Genomic DNA, 16,311 nt, shown 5'->3' on the forward strand with positions numbered 1-16,311 from the left:
TAGCTTATGGGCTATATTTACTGAAATTTTAAATGGTCGTCTGCACTTATATGTATCTTCCTTGTCTATCATTCATTTGTTCAACAAATATTTTTTGAGTCTCTACAGTGTAAACCAAAAAACCAAACCAGTTGCTGTTGAGTTGATTCTGACTCATGGTGACCCCCTGTGTGTAAGAATAGAACTGTGCTCTATAGGCTTGCCAGTGGCTGTAGATCACCAGGCTTTTCTTCTGAGGCACGTCTGGGTGGACTTGAACCTCCAGCCTTTCAGTTAATAGCTGAGTGCTTAACTGTTTCTGCCACCCAGGGGTTTCTTTCTACAGTATGTTTTTTTGGGTGCTGTCTAGTCGATACTGACTCATAGTGACCCTGTAGGACAGAGTAGAACTGGCCCATAGGCTTTCCTAAGCTATAATCTTTATGGGAGCAGATTACCAGGTCTCATCTCCTGAGGAGCCACTGGTGGGTTTGAACCACCAACCTTTTGGTTACCAGCCCAGCACTTAACCATTGTGCCACCAGGGCTCATTTTCTTGTGTATAAAACCTGTTGCCGTCGAGTCGACTGTGACTTATAGTGACCCTAAAGGACAGAGTAGAACTGCCCCGTAGGGTTTCAAGGAATGCCTGGTGAATTCGAACTGCCGACCTTTTGGTTAGCATTCGTAGCTCTTAACCACTGCGCTACCAGGGTGGCTGAAGGTCGAACGTCAGGAGTGACTTCAGTACTGAGTTAAAAGGGTGTCTGGGGATCACCTCACATTTTCTTAATTTTATTTTGGATTGCTTGTTGTAAGAATATGGAAATAAAACAGACTTTTGTATATTGATCTTATGTTCTGCAGCTTTGCTGAAGCTGTTTATTAGCTTTTATAGTTTTTTTTAAAAAATGGATTCTGTAGGAGTTTCTATATAAAATGGAAGATCATGTCATCTGTAAATATAGTTTTACTTCTTCCTTTCCAGTCTGGATGCCTTTTATATCTTTTTCTTGCCTGATTTCCCTGGCTAGAACCTTCAGCACAATGTTGAATAGGAGTGTCAAGAGGGGATGTCCTTGTCTTGTTCCTGATCTTAAGCATAAAACTTTCAGTCTTTCACCATTGGGTATAATGGTAGGTGTGAGTTTTTCATAGATGGCCTTTATCAGATTGAGAAAGTTGCCTTCTATTCCTTGTTATGTGTTTTTATCATGAAAGCGTGTCTGGCTTTATCAAATGTTTTTCTGTGTCTATTGAGATGATCATGTGGTTTTTTATCCTTTATTTTATGTGTATTATATTCATTGATTATTATATATTGATGCAACTTTGCATTCCTGGGATAAATCCCATTTGGTCATGGTGTATAATCCTTTTTATATGTTGCTGGATTTGGTTTACTAGTATTTTGTTGAGGATTTTGTCCCTGTATTACTAACAGGTATTGGTCTTTTCTTGTGATGTCTTTGCCTGGTTTTGGTATTTGAATAATAATGGCATCACATATTAAGTTGGGAAGCATTCCTTCTCTTCTGTTTTTTGGAAGAGTTTGCGAAGGATTGGTGTTTATTCTTTAAATGTTTGGTAAACCCACCGGTAAAGCTATCTGGGACTGACCTTTTCTTTGGAGAAGTTTTTTAATTGATTGATTCAGTCTCTTTACTTGTTATAGGTCTATTCAGATTTTCTATTTCTTGAATCAGTTTTGTCAATTTGTGTGCCTTTCTAGGAATTTCTTAATTTCATCTAGATTATCTAATTTGCTGACATACAATTATTCATTGTATTTCCTTATGATTCTTTCTGTTTCTGTAAGGTTGCCAGTAATGTCTTTCATTTCTGATTTTAATAATTTGAGTCCTCTCTTTTGCTTGGTCAATCTAGCTAAAGATTTGTCAATTTTGTTGATCTTTTCGAACAACCAACTTTCGGTTTCACTGATTTCTCTTAATTCTTTTTCTGTTTCATTTTATTTCTGCTCTAATCTTTATTGTTTCTTTCCTTCTGCTTGCTTTAGGTTTAGTTGTTCTACTTTGTACACTTTCCTAAGGTGGAAGGCTACATTATTAATTTGAGATCTTTTTTCTTTTTCAAAATAGGCGTTAACAGCTATAAATTTCTCTCCAAGAACTGCTTTCATTGTGTCCTATAAGTTTTGGTATGCTGGGTTTTTTTTTTTTTTTTTCCATTCATCTTGAGGTAGTTTCTAATTTCCCTTTTGATTTCTTCTTTGACTTATTGGTTACTTAGGAGTTTGTTGTTTAATTTTTATATATTTGTGACTTACCCAGATTTCCTTCTTATTGAAATTTCTAATTTTATTCCATTGTAGTCAAAGAATATACTTTGCATTATTTCCATCCTTTTAAATTTATTAAGACTTATTTTATGGCCTAACGTATACACTTGTGAAGAATGTATATTCAAGCAGCTTCCGTTTAAGGACACAATCTGGAAGTCGTATATATGGCGTCCATTCACAGTCTACTGGCCAGTAGATAGATACAGGGCCTATACCTAGCTGAAAGGGAGGCTGGAAGTATAGCGTACAGCAGGGGAGCCATGTGTTCAGCTGAAACTTGGAGGTGGAGGGTATTTTTACTGAGGAAGATGGGAAGGGTGGATATTGGGGGATAGTATATCACAGGCAGCATTACATTTTTGTGGTAATTTACTTTGCAACTTCAATATAAATTATAATCTGAATCAATGCCTTGGTGTTGATGATTAGCACAATAATTATTAGAAATAGTTTTTGATTGCATGGCTTGTTATAACCAGACCCACTGCCCTTACATGAATAAGGTGTAAGAAACCAGCAAACCCAACCACCAGACCAAACAGTCCTTGCTTAGCTGTGGAGCCCTTGAGGAATAGAACATATTAGCCCTGTATCTACACTTCATGGAGATCTTGTTTTCTCATCCAGCTGAAACGACTGTAGTATCCTTTCAGGATTCCTTTCTTGAGGTGCTGGGCTTTGTAGCTGCAGACAGAAAGAGGGACCTTGTCTTAGTCGTCTAGTGCTGGTATAACAGAAATACCATAAGTGCATGACTTTAACAAAAAGAAGTTTATTTATTCACAGTAAAGTAGGCTAAAAGTCCAAACTCAGGGTGTCAGCTCCAGGGGAAGACTTTCTCTCTCTGTCGATCTTCTCGTCAGTCTTTCCCTGGACAAGGAGCTTCTCTGCACAGGGACTCTCTCTGCTCCTGGCACTGCCTTCTTGGGGGTATGAGGTCCCTCTGCTTCTCCGCTCCCTTCTCTTTTATATCTCAAAAGAGATTGCCTCAAGATACAATCCAATCTTGTAGGTTGAGTCCTGCCTCACTGGCACAACTGCTGCCCATCCTCCCTCAGTAACATCATAAAGGCAGGCTTTACAACATATAGGAAAATCACACAATACCAGGAATCATGGCCCAGCCAAATAGGTACACACATTTTTGAGGGGACATAATTCAATCCATGACAGACCTCATTCAAGCTATAGGTCCTATGACTCTTTGTGCCAATTTCCAAAAAATGCAGTCTTTTAGCATTCAAATCATTAGTGAGATAATGCCTGGTGGGAAGATTGCTGGGATGTGGTTATGCTGGCCCTACCTTGCTCTCACCACCAGAAGCTACTAGTATTTGTAAAAAACCACCTGATATTTGGTGATGGCACTGGCTTAGGCAGGATTACTCCAGGCCAGGGTGTAGCTGGAAATCATTGATAGGCAGGGCTCTTTCTTTCTGTCCTTTCTGCTTCTCTGTGTAGACTTTATTCATTCCTTTTTCTACATGGAAGGCACATGAGCCCTGGCAGCTGTACCTCACAGCTTCAGGAACAAAAAGGAAAGAATTCTTCTCCTAGCCTAGTTGAGAAATCCCTGGGAAAGGATTCCATCTGCTTTGCAGAGTCATGGGTACTGCGATTGGCCAGTTTGGTCATTTAACCAGTTGGAATCGACTCAATGACAACGGTTTTTTTTTTTTTACAGCACTCACTGTACCTGGGATTTTCAATCACACCAGCTTCCTTTTTGTCCCACATTAGAGCTGAGTGGGAAGAGAATGAGGGAGAGGGCCCTGTGCCATTTCGGAAGAGAGAGGAGGATTCCAGTTTAACAGTACAAGTACAGACTGGGAGAATGATTTGCAGGGCAGCCGTTTCAAATTGCTCCTGCCTTGTCAAACTCCGTTACATTTTACATGTATAACGTTGGGTAATTTACTGTATGTCCTTAGTGTCACTTTCATTTATAATATGTGAATAATTCTTACCACACAAGATTTTGGGAAGTTTACAGCCTATAAAGTGCATGTCACATAGAGAGCACCTATAAGTGAGTGTCTGCGGTGCCGTAGCTGGTACTGTTAATATTAATGTAACATCACCCTTTTTCACATGTCCTCATATTTACAGCATTATTTTTCTAAAATAAGTCTTTGAGAATGTTATTGCCCTCCTTGTAAACCTTCAGTAGCTCTCCATTAACTGTAGAATAAAGTCGAATTTCTTTAATTACTCAATAATTTCTTTTCTGGCTCTTGCAGGATCTGGTTCACATTTCCCCCTTTCATCCTCATCTTCTCTGCATTCCTTTCTGCACTTCTTCTGTATTCTTGTTAGTAAATCTCTTCTTCTGTGCCTACTTCATGTATAGTGTTTTCTGTATCTGTGCCTTTGCTGCTGCTGTTCCCTTGCCTTGGAATGCCTTCTTTTTCCTGCTTTCTCCTCTTCTCGTCAGACTTTTTACTTTTTTTTAAAGTCCTAGATTGAAATGTGAAATATGGTCACATCAGTATTGCTGTCCCTGTTTTTTTTCCATAGCAGGGCCCCTCTGTAGTCCACAGCACTTTGTGTCTCCGTTCATGTAGCATTTATTTTTGCCGCATATTGCACTTATTTACATGCTAGTCTTTCTGTTTTGTTTTTTTTTTTTACCCATTTTGCAAGAGCCTAGGCCAGTTATTTTACAGAATATCACCACATTCTGGATTTGTCCGATGGTTTCCTAGTTATGTTTGTTTTAATTATTCTCAGCTATCTCTTTAAGTGTTTTATAACTTGTTATCCCAATAGTGGTACCATCGTTGATGCCTGTCTTGCCCTTTCTCTATTTACTAAAATTTTACTTTAAAAATTATATTATGGTAGAAGAGAATAAAGGATGAATATATTGACTCTTACTTTGTTTGAGTTGACTTTACATTTTAATTCTCATTGGATCTTTTTAAACCTAATTATTATTTTTGTAATTTCCTTGATGCTTTTGGAGGGAGGATAAGTATAGGGTATATAATAAAGGGCTATTAAATGCTTAACCCAGTGCCGTCGAGTTAAATGCTTAGGGAATGGTTTTTGTTGACTGCGTTTTCTCTAACTGTATTGCTAGTAAAATAACTTTTTTGACCCTGTTCAGAACTGAGATTTTTTTTTCTAAAATATGAGTTTTTCTTCTTCTTTTTGTAAATAGAATAAAAACAGGAGCAGTACTTCAGAGTAATAATTTCTGAACATGAATGTCTATGGCTCAAGACTTTTGAATGTTGGGCACCAATGGTTTAAAGTGGAACAGCTTTCTTTAAATCATTACCCCATGATATCGGCTTATGTTGCTACTTTCTCCTATGGGGGAGTACAGAATAATACCAGTTGTTGAAGTATTAAATCTTCTTTAAACTTTGATTATTTGAAGTTCTACTGCACATGACTAATTTAATTTTTGGAATATTTACTGAATGTCAACATAGTGCTTAGTATGAAAAACGTAGCCTTTACTGGGCTTAGTCTGTAAGGGAAACATACAGGTAAGCCATGTTTTATTAGTAAATATTATTTGAGCACCTAATGTGTGCCAGACTCTGTTCTGAGGCATGTGATATCAAGGATAAATCAGGTATCACTCCTACCCCCTCGGAACGCCCAGTCTTGTGAGTCAGATAAATAAGCCGGTTATTATGGGACATGGCTATGCATGCCATGCGGAGGCTCACCTGGGAGATTCTGGGAGCCCAGGCCTGGGAATCCAAGTTGGATGGAGGGGAGGCGTCTGATGAGTGACAGGCACACAGAAAATCAGTTTCAAGGGTATTCTAGATTGAGGAACATTGGATGGGAAGTTGCAGAGACAAAAATGTTGTGACCTATTTGAGGAATTACAAAGAGTTAAAGCTACAGCAGTGTTTCTCAAAGTGTGTTCCTCTGTCAGACTCACCTGGGAGTGATTCCTACTCTCCCCCACTCCACAAGATGATTCCGAGCTTCCAGGTGATTTCTAAACTTATTAAAATTTGAGAAACACTGGGCTAGAGTTAATAAGCATAAAGGAAAAACAAAAATTATAGTGTGATATATTCTACATTTAAGGCGTATATTAAGTTTATGATTAAATGTGTTTGTATAGACTTTCAGACATTTTCATTTAACACCTGTTAATTCCCCTATCCTAAGTGTTTTTTTGGAGGGACGATGGGTGGAGGAAGGGAAGGGATGTTACTGTAAATCTTGTCTCTTTATCCCCAGATGATTCTAAAGACAATTCATCAGTCTGTTAATCTCTTGTTTATTGAATTTTTTTTTTTTTTTTTTTAGTCCAAGGACAAAATGATGAGAGGTTCACGCAGAGGATGTGTTAGACTCAGAGTAAGTATTAATTTCTCTGAAAACCAATTTGTGACAGAAAGAAAAAAATTATATTTTGATGGAACCATGGAAAATTTAGAAGCTTTACTATGTTGGGACAGGCAACTGAGGCCGAGAAAGGAAATGTGATTTCCCTAAGGTAACTGCTAGCTAGTGTCAGAACCAGGACTAGAACTCAGTTCTTTTGTCCCGTAATTTAATGTTATAGCCATGACTTAATGCAGCTACTGATTTTTTTTTTTTTTTAAACTTCTATTTTATAGACAGATACAAAGGCTGGAAGTTAAATGAATTGTAGTATTGGTGGTAAACAGTAGGAAAAAACTCTGGAAATTCCTATTTTTAGCTACTTTGTTTATCCTGTTCAACACTATTTAATAATAATCTGTTTAACAACGTTGTCGTGTTTAAGTATAATGCAAGCCACATATGTAATTTAAAATTTTCTAGTAGCCACGTGAAAAAAAGAAACAGGTAAAATTAAATTTAATGATATATTTTGTCTAGCCCAAACCAAAAACCAAACCCAGTGCCGTCGAGTTGGTTCTGACTCATAGCGACCCTATAGGACAGAGTAGAACTGCCCCATAGAGTCTCCAAGGAGTGCCTCGCGGATTCAAACTGCCGACCCTTTGGTTAGCAGCTGTAGCACTTAACTACTATGCCACCAGGGTTTCCTGCCTAGCCCAGTATATCCAAAATATTATTTTCACATGTAATCAATACAAAATTATTAATGAGATTTTTTTTCTTTTCCTAAGTCTTTGAAATCCAGTGTTTATTTTACACCTGCACTCTCACTTCAGACTAGCTGTACTTGAGGTACTCAATAACCACATGACTAGTGATTACCCTACTGGACAGTACAGGCCTGCAACTTGATGCTCATTTCCTTGCTTATTCAAACTGTTTTCACCATTGTCCAAATACCTAAAGGCAGAAAAAAAATGCATGGCTGGGGGTGTAGTTTCTGGTACTTCACTATATCTAAAGAAGGCCCTGTTTGTCATGGCTAGATGAATCAGCTTCTAGTAGCCTTTTCTTCATCAAGTCCCAGTTGCATTCTTTCTGCCATCTTTTTTCTGCAGCTTTTCTTTTGAAGATGTGAATATAATTGGTAAACGTATTATTGCCTTTATTAGCAATCTCTGGTAGAATTGGGAAAATAACTCTGAGAAAGAAACCAGTTTATAATGGAAAAATTCTGGCGCTGAGCTAGGAATAAGTATGACTGATTTGCAGGATTGAAATGAGGTCTGTTTTGAGCAGATGGTTATATGTGATAGCATAAAGAGTTCTGAAAATTCAACGTATTCATTCTCAATACTGTTTACTAAGAGCCCTTCTGGGGCAGTGGTTAAAAAGTGCTTGGCTGCTAAAGAAAAGGTCAGCAGTTCAAACTCACCAGCTGCTCTGCGGGAGAGTGATGTGACAGCCTGCTTGTATAAAGATTAGATCGTTGGAAGCCCTATGGAACAGTTACACTCTGTCCTGTAAGGTCACTATGAGTTGGAATTGACTCGACGGCGGTGGGTTCGCCTTGGTTATACTGTTTACTGCTTTTTTCTTTTGGTTTCTCTGTTTGCTTGCTCTAATTGCTTTTCTAAGCACTTGCTATTGACCTCAGTCACTGCTTAGTCTGGTATTAACTGCTTTATTGGCTAAAGAAGGGCTCAGTAGTAAGACTTTGGCAGAGCTGCATTGAGACAGATCTTCAGTTAAATACAAGTTGAATTTAGGCCACTGTCTCATTGCATTTAATGCACTGTGGGTTTTTTTTTTTTTTTTTACGTATAGCATATTTAATTATTAACCCTCGTAACTACCACTCCTGTGGCACAGTGATTAAGAGCCTGGCTGCTAACCAAAAGGTTGGCAATTCGAAACCACCAGCCACTCCTTGGAAACCCTATGGGGCAGTTCTACTCTGTTCTATAGGTTGCTATGAGTCAGAATTGACTCGAATGCAACAGATTTGGTTTCCTTTGGTGACTACCACCGAGGTTAAAAAGTAGAATTTTGCCAGCCACCCTTGAAGCCTCTCCAGATGCCTCATTCAGATTATAGCACCCTCTCTCCCTCCTAAAGTAACCGTTATTCTTTTAATTAATTAATTAATTCTCTCATACAAAAAGTTATATGTACTCCTAGCTGCTTTCCCCCTAATGAGACCACACATTCCTCCTCTCCACCGTGTATTCCCTGTGTCCATTCAACTAGCTCCTGTCCCCCACTTGCTTTTCATCTTGCCTCCAGGTAGGAGTTGCCCACATAGTCTCACGTGTCTACTTGAGTCAAGAAGCTCACTCCTCACCAGTATCATTATCTGTTTTATAGTCCAGTCCAATCCCTGTCTGGAGAGTTGGATTTGGGAATGGTTACAACCTTGGGCTAACAAAGGGTCCGGGGACCATGACCTCCAGAGCCCCTCTAGTCTCAGTCAGACCATTAAGCCTGGTCTTTTTATGAGAATTTGAGATCTGCATCCTGCTGTTCTGCTCCCTCAGGTATTCTCTGTTGTGTTCCCTGTCAGGGCAGTGACCCGTGGTAGCCAGGCACCGTCTAGTTCTTCCAGTCTTAGGCTGATGGAGTCTCTCTCTGGCTTATGTGGCCTTTCTGTCTCTTGGGCTAGTAACCATTATTCTGACAGTTATAGTAATCACTTCTTGCATTTTAAAAATAATTTTATCACCCAAGCGTATGTTCCTAATCTCTATAGTTTTATCACGTCCTTTTTTTTTTGTTGTTTGGCTGTTTTTAAAACTTGATGTCATTTCTTTACAATTTATCTACTGAAGAATCCAGACCCTTTGACCTGTAGGAGTTTGCTGTAGCCTAGATTTTAGTGATTGCATACTCAGTACAATTCAGTATGTTCTCCTGTCCTCTGTTCTTCTTGCAAATTGCACCTGGGCCCAAAGACAGGATCAGAGTCAGATTTGATCTCTGGCAGCACTGTAGTTAGTATTGTGTTCTTTTATTGGGGGACACATAGTGTCTAATTTCGATACTCAATACCTAATTTATGTTGTTGCTGAGGTGCCATCAAGTTGATTTAGACTCATAGCAACCCCATGTGACAGAGTAGAACTGCCCCATAAGATATTTTTTATAGGAAGCAGATCACCGGGTCTTTGTGCCATGGAGCCACTGTGTGGGTTTGGTCTGCCAACCTTTTGATTAGCAGCCAAATGCTTAACCCTTGTGCCACCAGGGCTCCTTTTACCTAATTCCTTGGGGGTTACAAAATACTCTGTCATTTTGTTTTTTATTATCAGAAATAATTTTATGAGGAGAGCTTTTCTTCATCTATTATTTGGTTACCCTGTGGTGCAGTTCAGATAAAACCAAACCAAGCCCATTGCCATTGAGTCAATTCCAACTTACTTACTGGGTTTTCAAGGTAATGAATTGGCTTAATACAACACTCATTTGTTATCTCATAGTTCTATAAGTTAGAAGTCCAAGTTCTCTGCTTAAGGCTTCACAAGGCTGAAATCAGGGTGTTGGCTCTCTGTTTCAAGCTTATTCAGGTTTTGGCAAAATTCAGTTTCTTGTAGTTGTAGGACTGAAGTCCCTGTTTCCTTGTTGGCTGTCAGCTGGGAGCTGCTCTTAGCTTCTAGAACGTGCACATATTCCTGTCATGTGACTCTTTCTACCTTCTTGTCAGCAAAACTTGGAGCCCTACTGGTGCAATGGTTAAGTGCTCAGCTGCTAACCGAAAGGTTGGTGATTTGAACCCACCAGCTGCTCTGTAGGAGAAAGAAGTGGCAGTCTGCTTTTGTAAAAATTACAGACTTGGGACCCTATGGGGCAGTTCTCTTCTGTCCTATAGCGTTGCTGTGAGTCGGAATCAACTTGACTGCACAAAACAACAACAACAGTGCTTTCAATCTCTCTGGCTTTCCTTTCTGCTACCAACTGGGGAAAGCGCTCTGTTCTTAAAACATCTCATGTGATTAGCTTAGGCCTCCAGTTAATCCTTTTTTTTTTTTAAAATAATTTTTATTGTACCTTAAATGAAAGTTTACAAATCAAGTCAGTCTTTCACACAAAAACCCATATATACACCTTGCTACACGCTCCCAATTACTCTCCCCCTAATGAGACAGCCCGCTCGCTCCCTCCCTCCACTCTCTCTTTTCGTGTCCATTTCACCAGCTTCTAACCCCCTCCACCCTCTCGTCTCCCCTCCAGGCAGGAGATGCCAACATAGTCTCAACTGTCTACCTGATCCAAGAAGCTCACTCTTCACCAGCATCCCTCTCCAACCCATTGTCCAGTCCAATCCATGTCTGAAGAGTTGGCTTCGGGAATGGTTCCTGTCCTGGGCCAACAGAAGGTCTGGGGGCCATGACCACCGGGGTCCTTCTAGTCTCAGTCAGACCATTAAGTCTGGTCTTACGAGAATTTGGGGTCTGCATCCTACTGCTGTTCTGCTCCCTCAGGGGTTCTCTGTTGTGTTCCCTGTCAGGGCAGTCATCAGTTGTAGCCGGGCACCATCTGGTTCTTCTGGTCTCAGGATAATGTAGTCTCTGGTTCATGTGGCCCTTTCTGTCTCTTGGGCTCGTAATCACCTTGTGTCCTTGGTGGTCTTCATTATCCTTTGATCCAGATGGGTTGAGACCAATTGATGCATCTTAGATGGCTGCTTGCTAGTGTTTAAGACCCCAGACATCACCCTTCAAAGTGGGATGCAGAATGTTTTCTTAATAGAATTTATTATGCCAATTGACTTAGATGTCCCCTGAAACCATGGTCCCCAGACGCCTGCCCCTGCTATGCTGGCCTTCGAAGCATTCAGTTTATTCAGGAACTTCTTTGCTTTTGGTTTAGTCCAATTGTGCTGACCCCCCCTGTATTGTGTGCTGTCTTCCCCTTCACCTAAAGTAGCTCTTATCTACTATCTAATTAGTGAATGCTCCTCTCCCACCCTCCCTCCCTCCCCCCTCTGGTAACCACAAAAGAATGTTTTCTTCTCAGTTTAAACTGTTTCTCAAGTTCTTGTAATAGTGGTCTTATACAATATTTGTCCTTTTGCAGCTGACTAATTTCACTCAGCATAATGCCTTCCAGGTTCCTCCATGTTATGAAATGTTCCACAGATTCCTCACTGTTCTTTATTGATGCGTAGTATTCCATTGTGTGAATATACCATAATTTATTTATCCATTCATCCGTTGATGGGCACCTTGGTTGCTTCCATCTTTTTGCTATTTTAAACAGTGCTGCAATAAACATGGGTGTGGATATATCTGTTCGTGTAAAGGCTCTTATTTCTCTAGGATATATTCTAAGGAGTGGGATTGCTGGATCATATGGTAGTTCTATTTCTAGCTTTTTAAGGAAGCGCCAAACTGATTTCCTAAGTGGTTGTACCATTTTACATTCCCACCAGCAGTGTAGAAGTGTTCCAATCTCTCCACAGCCTCTCCAACATTTATTATTTTGTATTTTTTGGATTAGTGCCAGCCTTGTAGGAGTGAGATGAAATCTCATTGTAGTTTTGATTTGCATTTCTCTAATGGCTAATGATCCTGAACATTTCCTCATATATCTATTAGCTACGTGAATGTCTTTTTTAGTGAAATGTCTATTCATATCTTTTGCCCATTTCTTATTTGGGTTATTTGTCTTTTTGCAGTTGAGTTTTTGTAGTATCATGTAGATTTTAGAGATCAGGCGCTGATCAGAAATGTCACAGCTAAAAACTTTTTTCCAGTCTGTAGGTAGTCTTTTTCTTCTTTTGATGAAGTCTTTGGATGAGCATAGGTGTTTGATTTTTAGGAGCTCCCAGTTATCTAGTTTTTGTTCTACATTCTTTATAATGTTTTGTATACTGTTTATGCCATGTATTAGGGCTCCTAACATTGTCCCTATTTTTTCTTCCATGATCTTTATCGTTTTAGATTTTAGAAATGTCACAGCTAAAAACTTTTTCCCAGTCTGTAGGTAGTCTTTTTATTCTTTTGATGAAGTCTTTGGATGAGCATAGGTGTTTGATTTTTGGGAGCTCCCAGTTATCTAGTTTTTCTTCTACATTCTTTATAATGTTTTGTACACTGTTTATGCCATGTATTAGGGCTCCTAACATTGTCCCTATTTTTTCTTCCATGATCTTTATCATTTTAGATTTTATATTTAGGTCTTTGGTGCATTTTGAGTTAGTTTTTGTGCACGGAGCGAGGTACTGCTCTTGTTTCATTTTTTTGCAGATGGATATCCAGTTATGCTAGCACCATTTGTTAAAAAGACTGTCTTTTCCCCGTTTAACTGTTTGGGGGCCTTTGTCAAATATCAACTGCCCATATGTGGATGTATTTATGTCTGAATTCTCAATTCTGTTCCAATGGTCCATGTATCTGTTATCGTACCAGTACCAGGCTGTTTTGACTACTGTGGCGGTATAATAGGTCCTAAAATCAGGTAAAGTAAGGCCTCCCACCTTGTTCTTCTTTTTCGGTAATGCCTTATTTGTCCGGGGCCTCTTTCCCTTCCAACTGAAGTTGGTGATTTGTTTCTCCATCTCATTAAAGAATGTTGTTGGGATTTGGGTCGGAATTGCATTAAATGTATAGATCGCTTTTAGCAGAACAGACATTTTCACAATGTTAAGTCTTCCTATCCATGAGCAAGGTATTCTTCCACTTATGTAAGTCTCTTTTGGTTTCTTGCCGAAGTTTACTGTAGTTTTCTTTGTGTAAGTCTTTTAAATCTCTGGTAAGATTTATTCCTAAGTATTTTATCTTTTTGGTGGCTACTGTAAATGGTATTGATTTGGTGATTTCCTCTTCGATGTTCTTTTTGTTGTTGTAGAGGAATCCAACTGATTTTTGTATGTTTATCTTGTATCCCGATACTCTGCTGAACTCTTGTATTAGTTTCAGTAGTTTTTTGGAGGAATCCTTAGGGTTTTCTGTGTATAAGATCATGTCACCTGCAAATAGAGATACTTTTACTTCTTCCTTGCCAATCTGGATGCCCTTTATTTCTTTATCTAGCCTAATTGGCTCTGGCTAGGACTTGCAGCACAATGTTGAATAAGAGTGGTGATAAAGGGTATCCTTGTCTGGTTCCTGATCTCAGTGGGAATGTTTTCAGGCTCTCTCCATTTAGGGTGATGTTGGCTGTTGGCTTTGTATAAATGCCGTTTATTATGTTGAGGAATTTTCCTTCTATTCCTATTTTGCTGAGAGTGTTTATCATGAATGAGTGTTGAACTTTGTGAAATGCCTTGTCTGCATCAATTGATAAAATCATATGATATGTTTTGTTTTATTTATGTAGTAATGTTCTAGGTTACATTAATTGTTTTTCAATGTTGAACCATCCCTGCATAGCTGGTATGAATCCCACTTGGTCATGGTGAATTATTTTTTTTGGTATGTTGTTGAATTCTATTGGCTAGAATTTTGTTGAGGATTTTTGTGTCTACATTCATGAGGGGTATAGGTCTATAATTTTCTTTCCTTGTGGTGTCTTTACCTGGTTTTGGTATCAGGGATATGGTGGCTTCATAGAATGAGTTTGGTAGTATTCCGTCCTTTTCTATGCTCTGAAATACCTTTAGTAGTAGTGGTGTTAAATCTTCTCTGAAAGTTTGGTAGAACTCTGCAGTGAAGCTGTCTGGACCAGGGCTTTTTTTTGTTGTTGGGAATTTTTTTTATTACCTTTTCAGTCTCTTCTTTTGTTATGGGTCTATTTAGTTGTTCTACCTCTGTTTGTGTTAGTTTAGGTAGGTAGTGTGTTTCTAGGAATTCATCCATTTCTTCTAGGTTTTCAGATTTGTTTGAGTATAGTTTTTTATAGTAATCCGATATGATTGTTTTAATTTCAGTTGAGTCTGTTGTAATATTGCCCCTCTCATTTCTTATTCGGGTTATTTGCTTCCTCTCCTGTTTTTCTTTTGTCAGTTTGGCCAGTGGTTTATCAATTTTATTGATTTTTTTCAAAAGACCAGCTTTTGGTCTTGTTAATTCTTGCAGTTGATTTTCTGTTTTCTATTTCATTTAGTTCAGCTCTAATTTTTATTATTTGTTTTCTTCTAGCGCCTGTGGGTTTCTTTTGTTGCTCTCTTTCTATTTGTTCAAGTTATAGGGATAATTCTTTTAGTTTGGCCCTTTCTTCCTTTTGGATGTGTGCATTTATTGATATAATTGGCCTCTGAGCATTGCTTTTGCTGTGTCCCAAAGGTTCTTAAATGAAGTGTTTTCATTCTCATTGGATTCTCTGAATTTCTTTATTCCATCCTTAATGTCTTCTATAATCCAGTCTTTTTTGAGCAGGGTATTGTTCAGTTTCCAAGTGTTTGATTTCTTTTCCCTGCTTTTTCTGTTATTGATTTCCACTGTAATGGCCTTGTGGTCAGAGAAGATGCTTTGTATTATTTCAGTGTTTTGGATTCTGCTAAGGCTTTTTTTATGACCGAATATGTGGTCTATTGTAGGGAATGTTCCATGTGCACTAGAAAAGAAAGTATACTTGGTTGCTGTTGGGTGGAGGGTACTGTATATGTCTGCGAGGTTAAGTTGGTTAATTGTGGCATTTAGATCTTCCATGTCTTTATTGAGGTTCTTTCTGGATGTCCTGTCCTTCACCGAAAGTGGTGTGTTGAAGTCTCCTACTATTGTTGTGGAGCTGTCTATCTCACTTTTCAGTGCTTATAGAGTTTGTTTTATGTATCTTGCACCCTGTCATTGGGTGCATATTTAATATGGTTATATCTTCTTGGTGTATTATCCCTTTAATCATTATATAGTGTCCTTCCTTATCCTTTCTGATGGATTTAACTTTAAAGTCCATTTTGTTAGAAATTAATATTGCCACTCCTGCTCTTTTTTGATTGTTGTTTGCTTGATATATTTTTTTTCCATCCTTTGAGTTTTAGTTTGTGTCTCTAAGTCTAAGGTGTGTCTCTTGTAGGCAGCATATAGACGGATCTTGTTTTTTAATCCATTCTTCCACTCTCTGTCCCTTTATTGGTGCATTTAGTCCATTTACATTCAGCATTATTATGGATAGGTATGAATTTAGTGCTATCATTTTGATGTCTTTTTTTGTGTGTTGACGGTTTCTTTTTCCCACTTGATTTTATGTGGTGAGTAGATTTTCTTTGTATATTGTCCTTTGCTCGTGTTTGTTGTTGTTGATTTTGTTTCTGCTGAGTCTGTATTTTTCCCTTGTATTTTATTTTGATGAATAGGATAGTTTTTCTCCTTTGTGGTTACTTTATTATTTACCCCTGTTTTTCTAAATTTAAACCTAAATTTATTTCTTTGTATCGCCGTACCTTCCTCTCTTATGAAAGGTGTATGATTATATTTCTTAGTCCGTCTTTATTATTTTAATGTTGTCTTCTTTTAGATAATAACATCGCTGTTACCCTGTTTTGGGCTTTTTTTTTTTTTTTAACTTTCTTTGTTTTTTTGGATTTCCCTGTCTGGGTTGAGTTATGGTTGCTCTGCCCAGTGTTCTAGTCTTGGGTTGATACCTGATATTATTGATTTTCTAACCAAAGAACTTCCTTTAGTATTTCTTGTAGTTTTGGTTTGGTTTTTATGAATTCCCTCAACTTGTGTTTATCTGGAAATGTCTTAATTTCACCTTCTTATTTAAGAGACAGTTTTGCTGGATATATGACTCTTGGTAGGCAATTTTTTTCCTTCAGTTTTTTAAATATGTCATCCCATTGTCTT

General features: G+C 38.4%; 1 protein-coding gene and 1 long non-coding RNA gene across 9 annotated transcripts in view; both read left to right on the forward strand.

Annotated features, from left to right (window-relative positions):
* Nucleotides 1-6,563, forward strand: part of LOC135230731 (uncharacterized) — a 42,737-nt gene extending 36,174 nt beyond the window's left edge. The window contains exon 2 of the long non-coding RNA XR_010321393.1: nucleotides 1-6,563. This exon is cut by the window's left edge and continues 35,498 nt beyond it. This is a non-coding gene — a long non-coding RNA (uncharacterized LOC135230731).
* Nucleotides 1-16,311, forward strand: part of OSBPL9 (oxysterol binding protein like 9) — a 176,605-nt gene that overhangs the window by 36,711 nt on the left and 123,583 nt on the right. For all 8 annotated transcript variants that reach the window (XM_064281953.1, XM_064281954.1, XM_064281955.1 and 5 more), the window contains exon 2: nucleotides 6,566-6,616. In XM_064281953.1, the coding sequence (XP_064138023.1) occupies nucleotides 6,566-6,616 (51 nt within the window). The remainder of the gene's footprint in view (nucleotides 1-6,565; nucleotides 6,617-16,311) is intronic.

The sequence above is a fragment of the Loxodonta africana genome, chromosome 3 (assembly GCF_030014295.1).
Source record: "Loxodonta africana isolate mLoxAfr1 chromosome 3, mLoxAfr1.hap2, whole genome shotgun sequence".
Classification (NCBI taxonomy): Eukaryota; Metazoa; Chordata; class Mammalia; order Proboscidea; family Elephantidae; genus Loxodonta; species Loxodonta africana.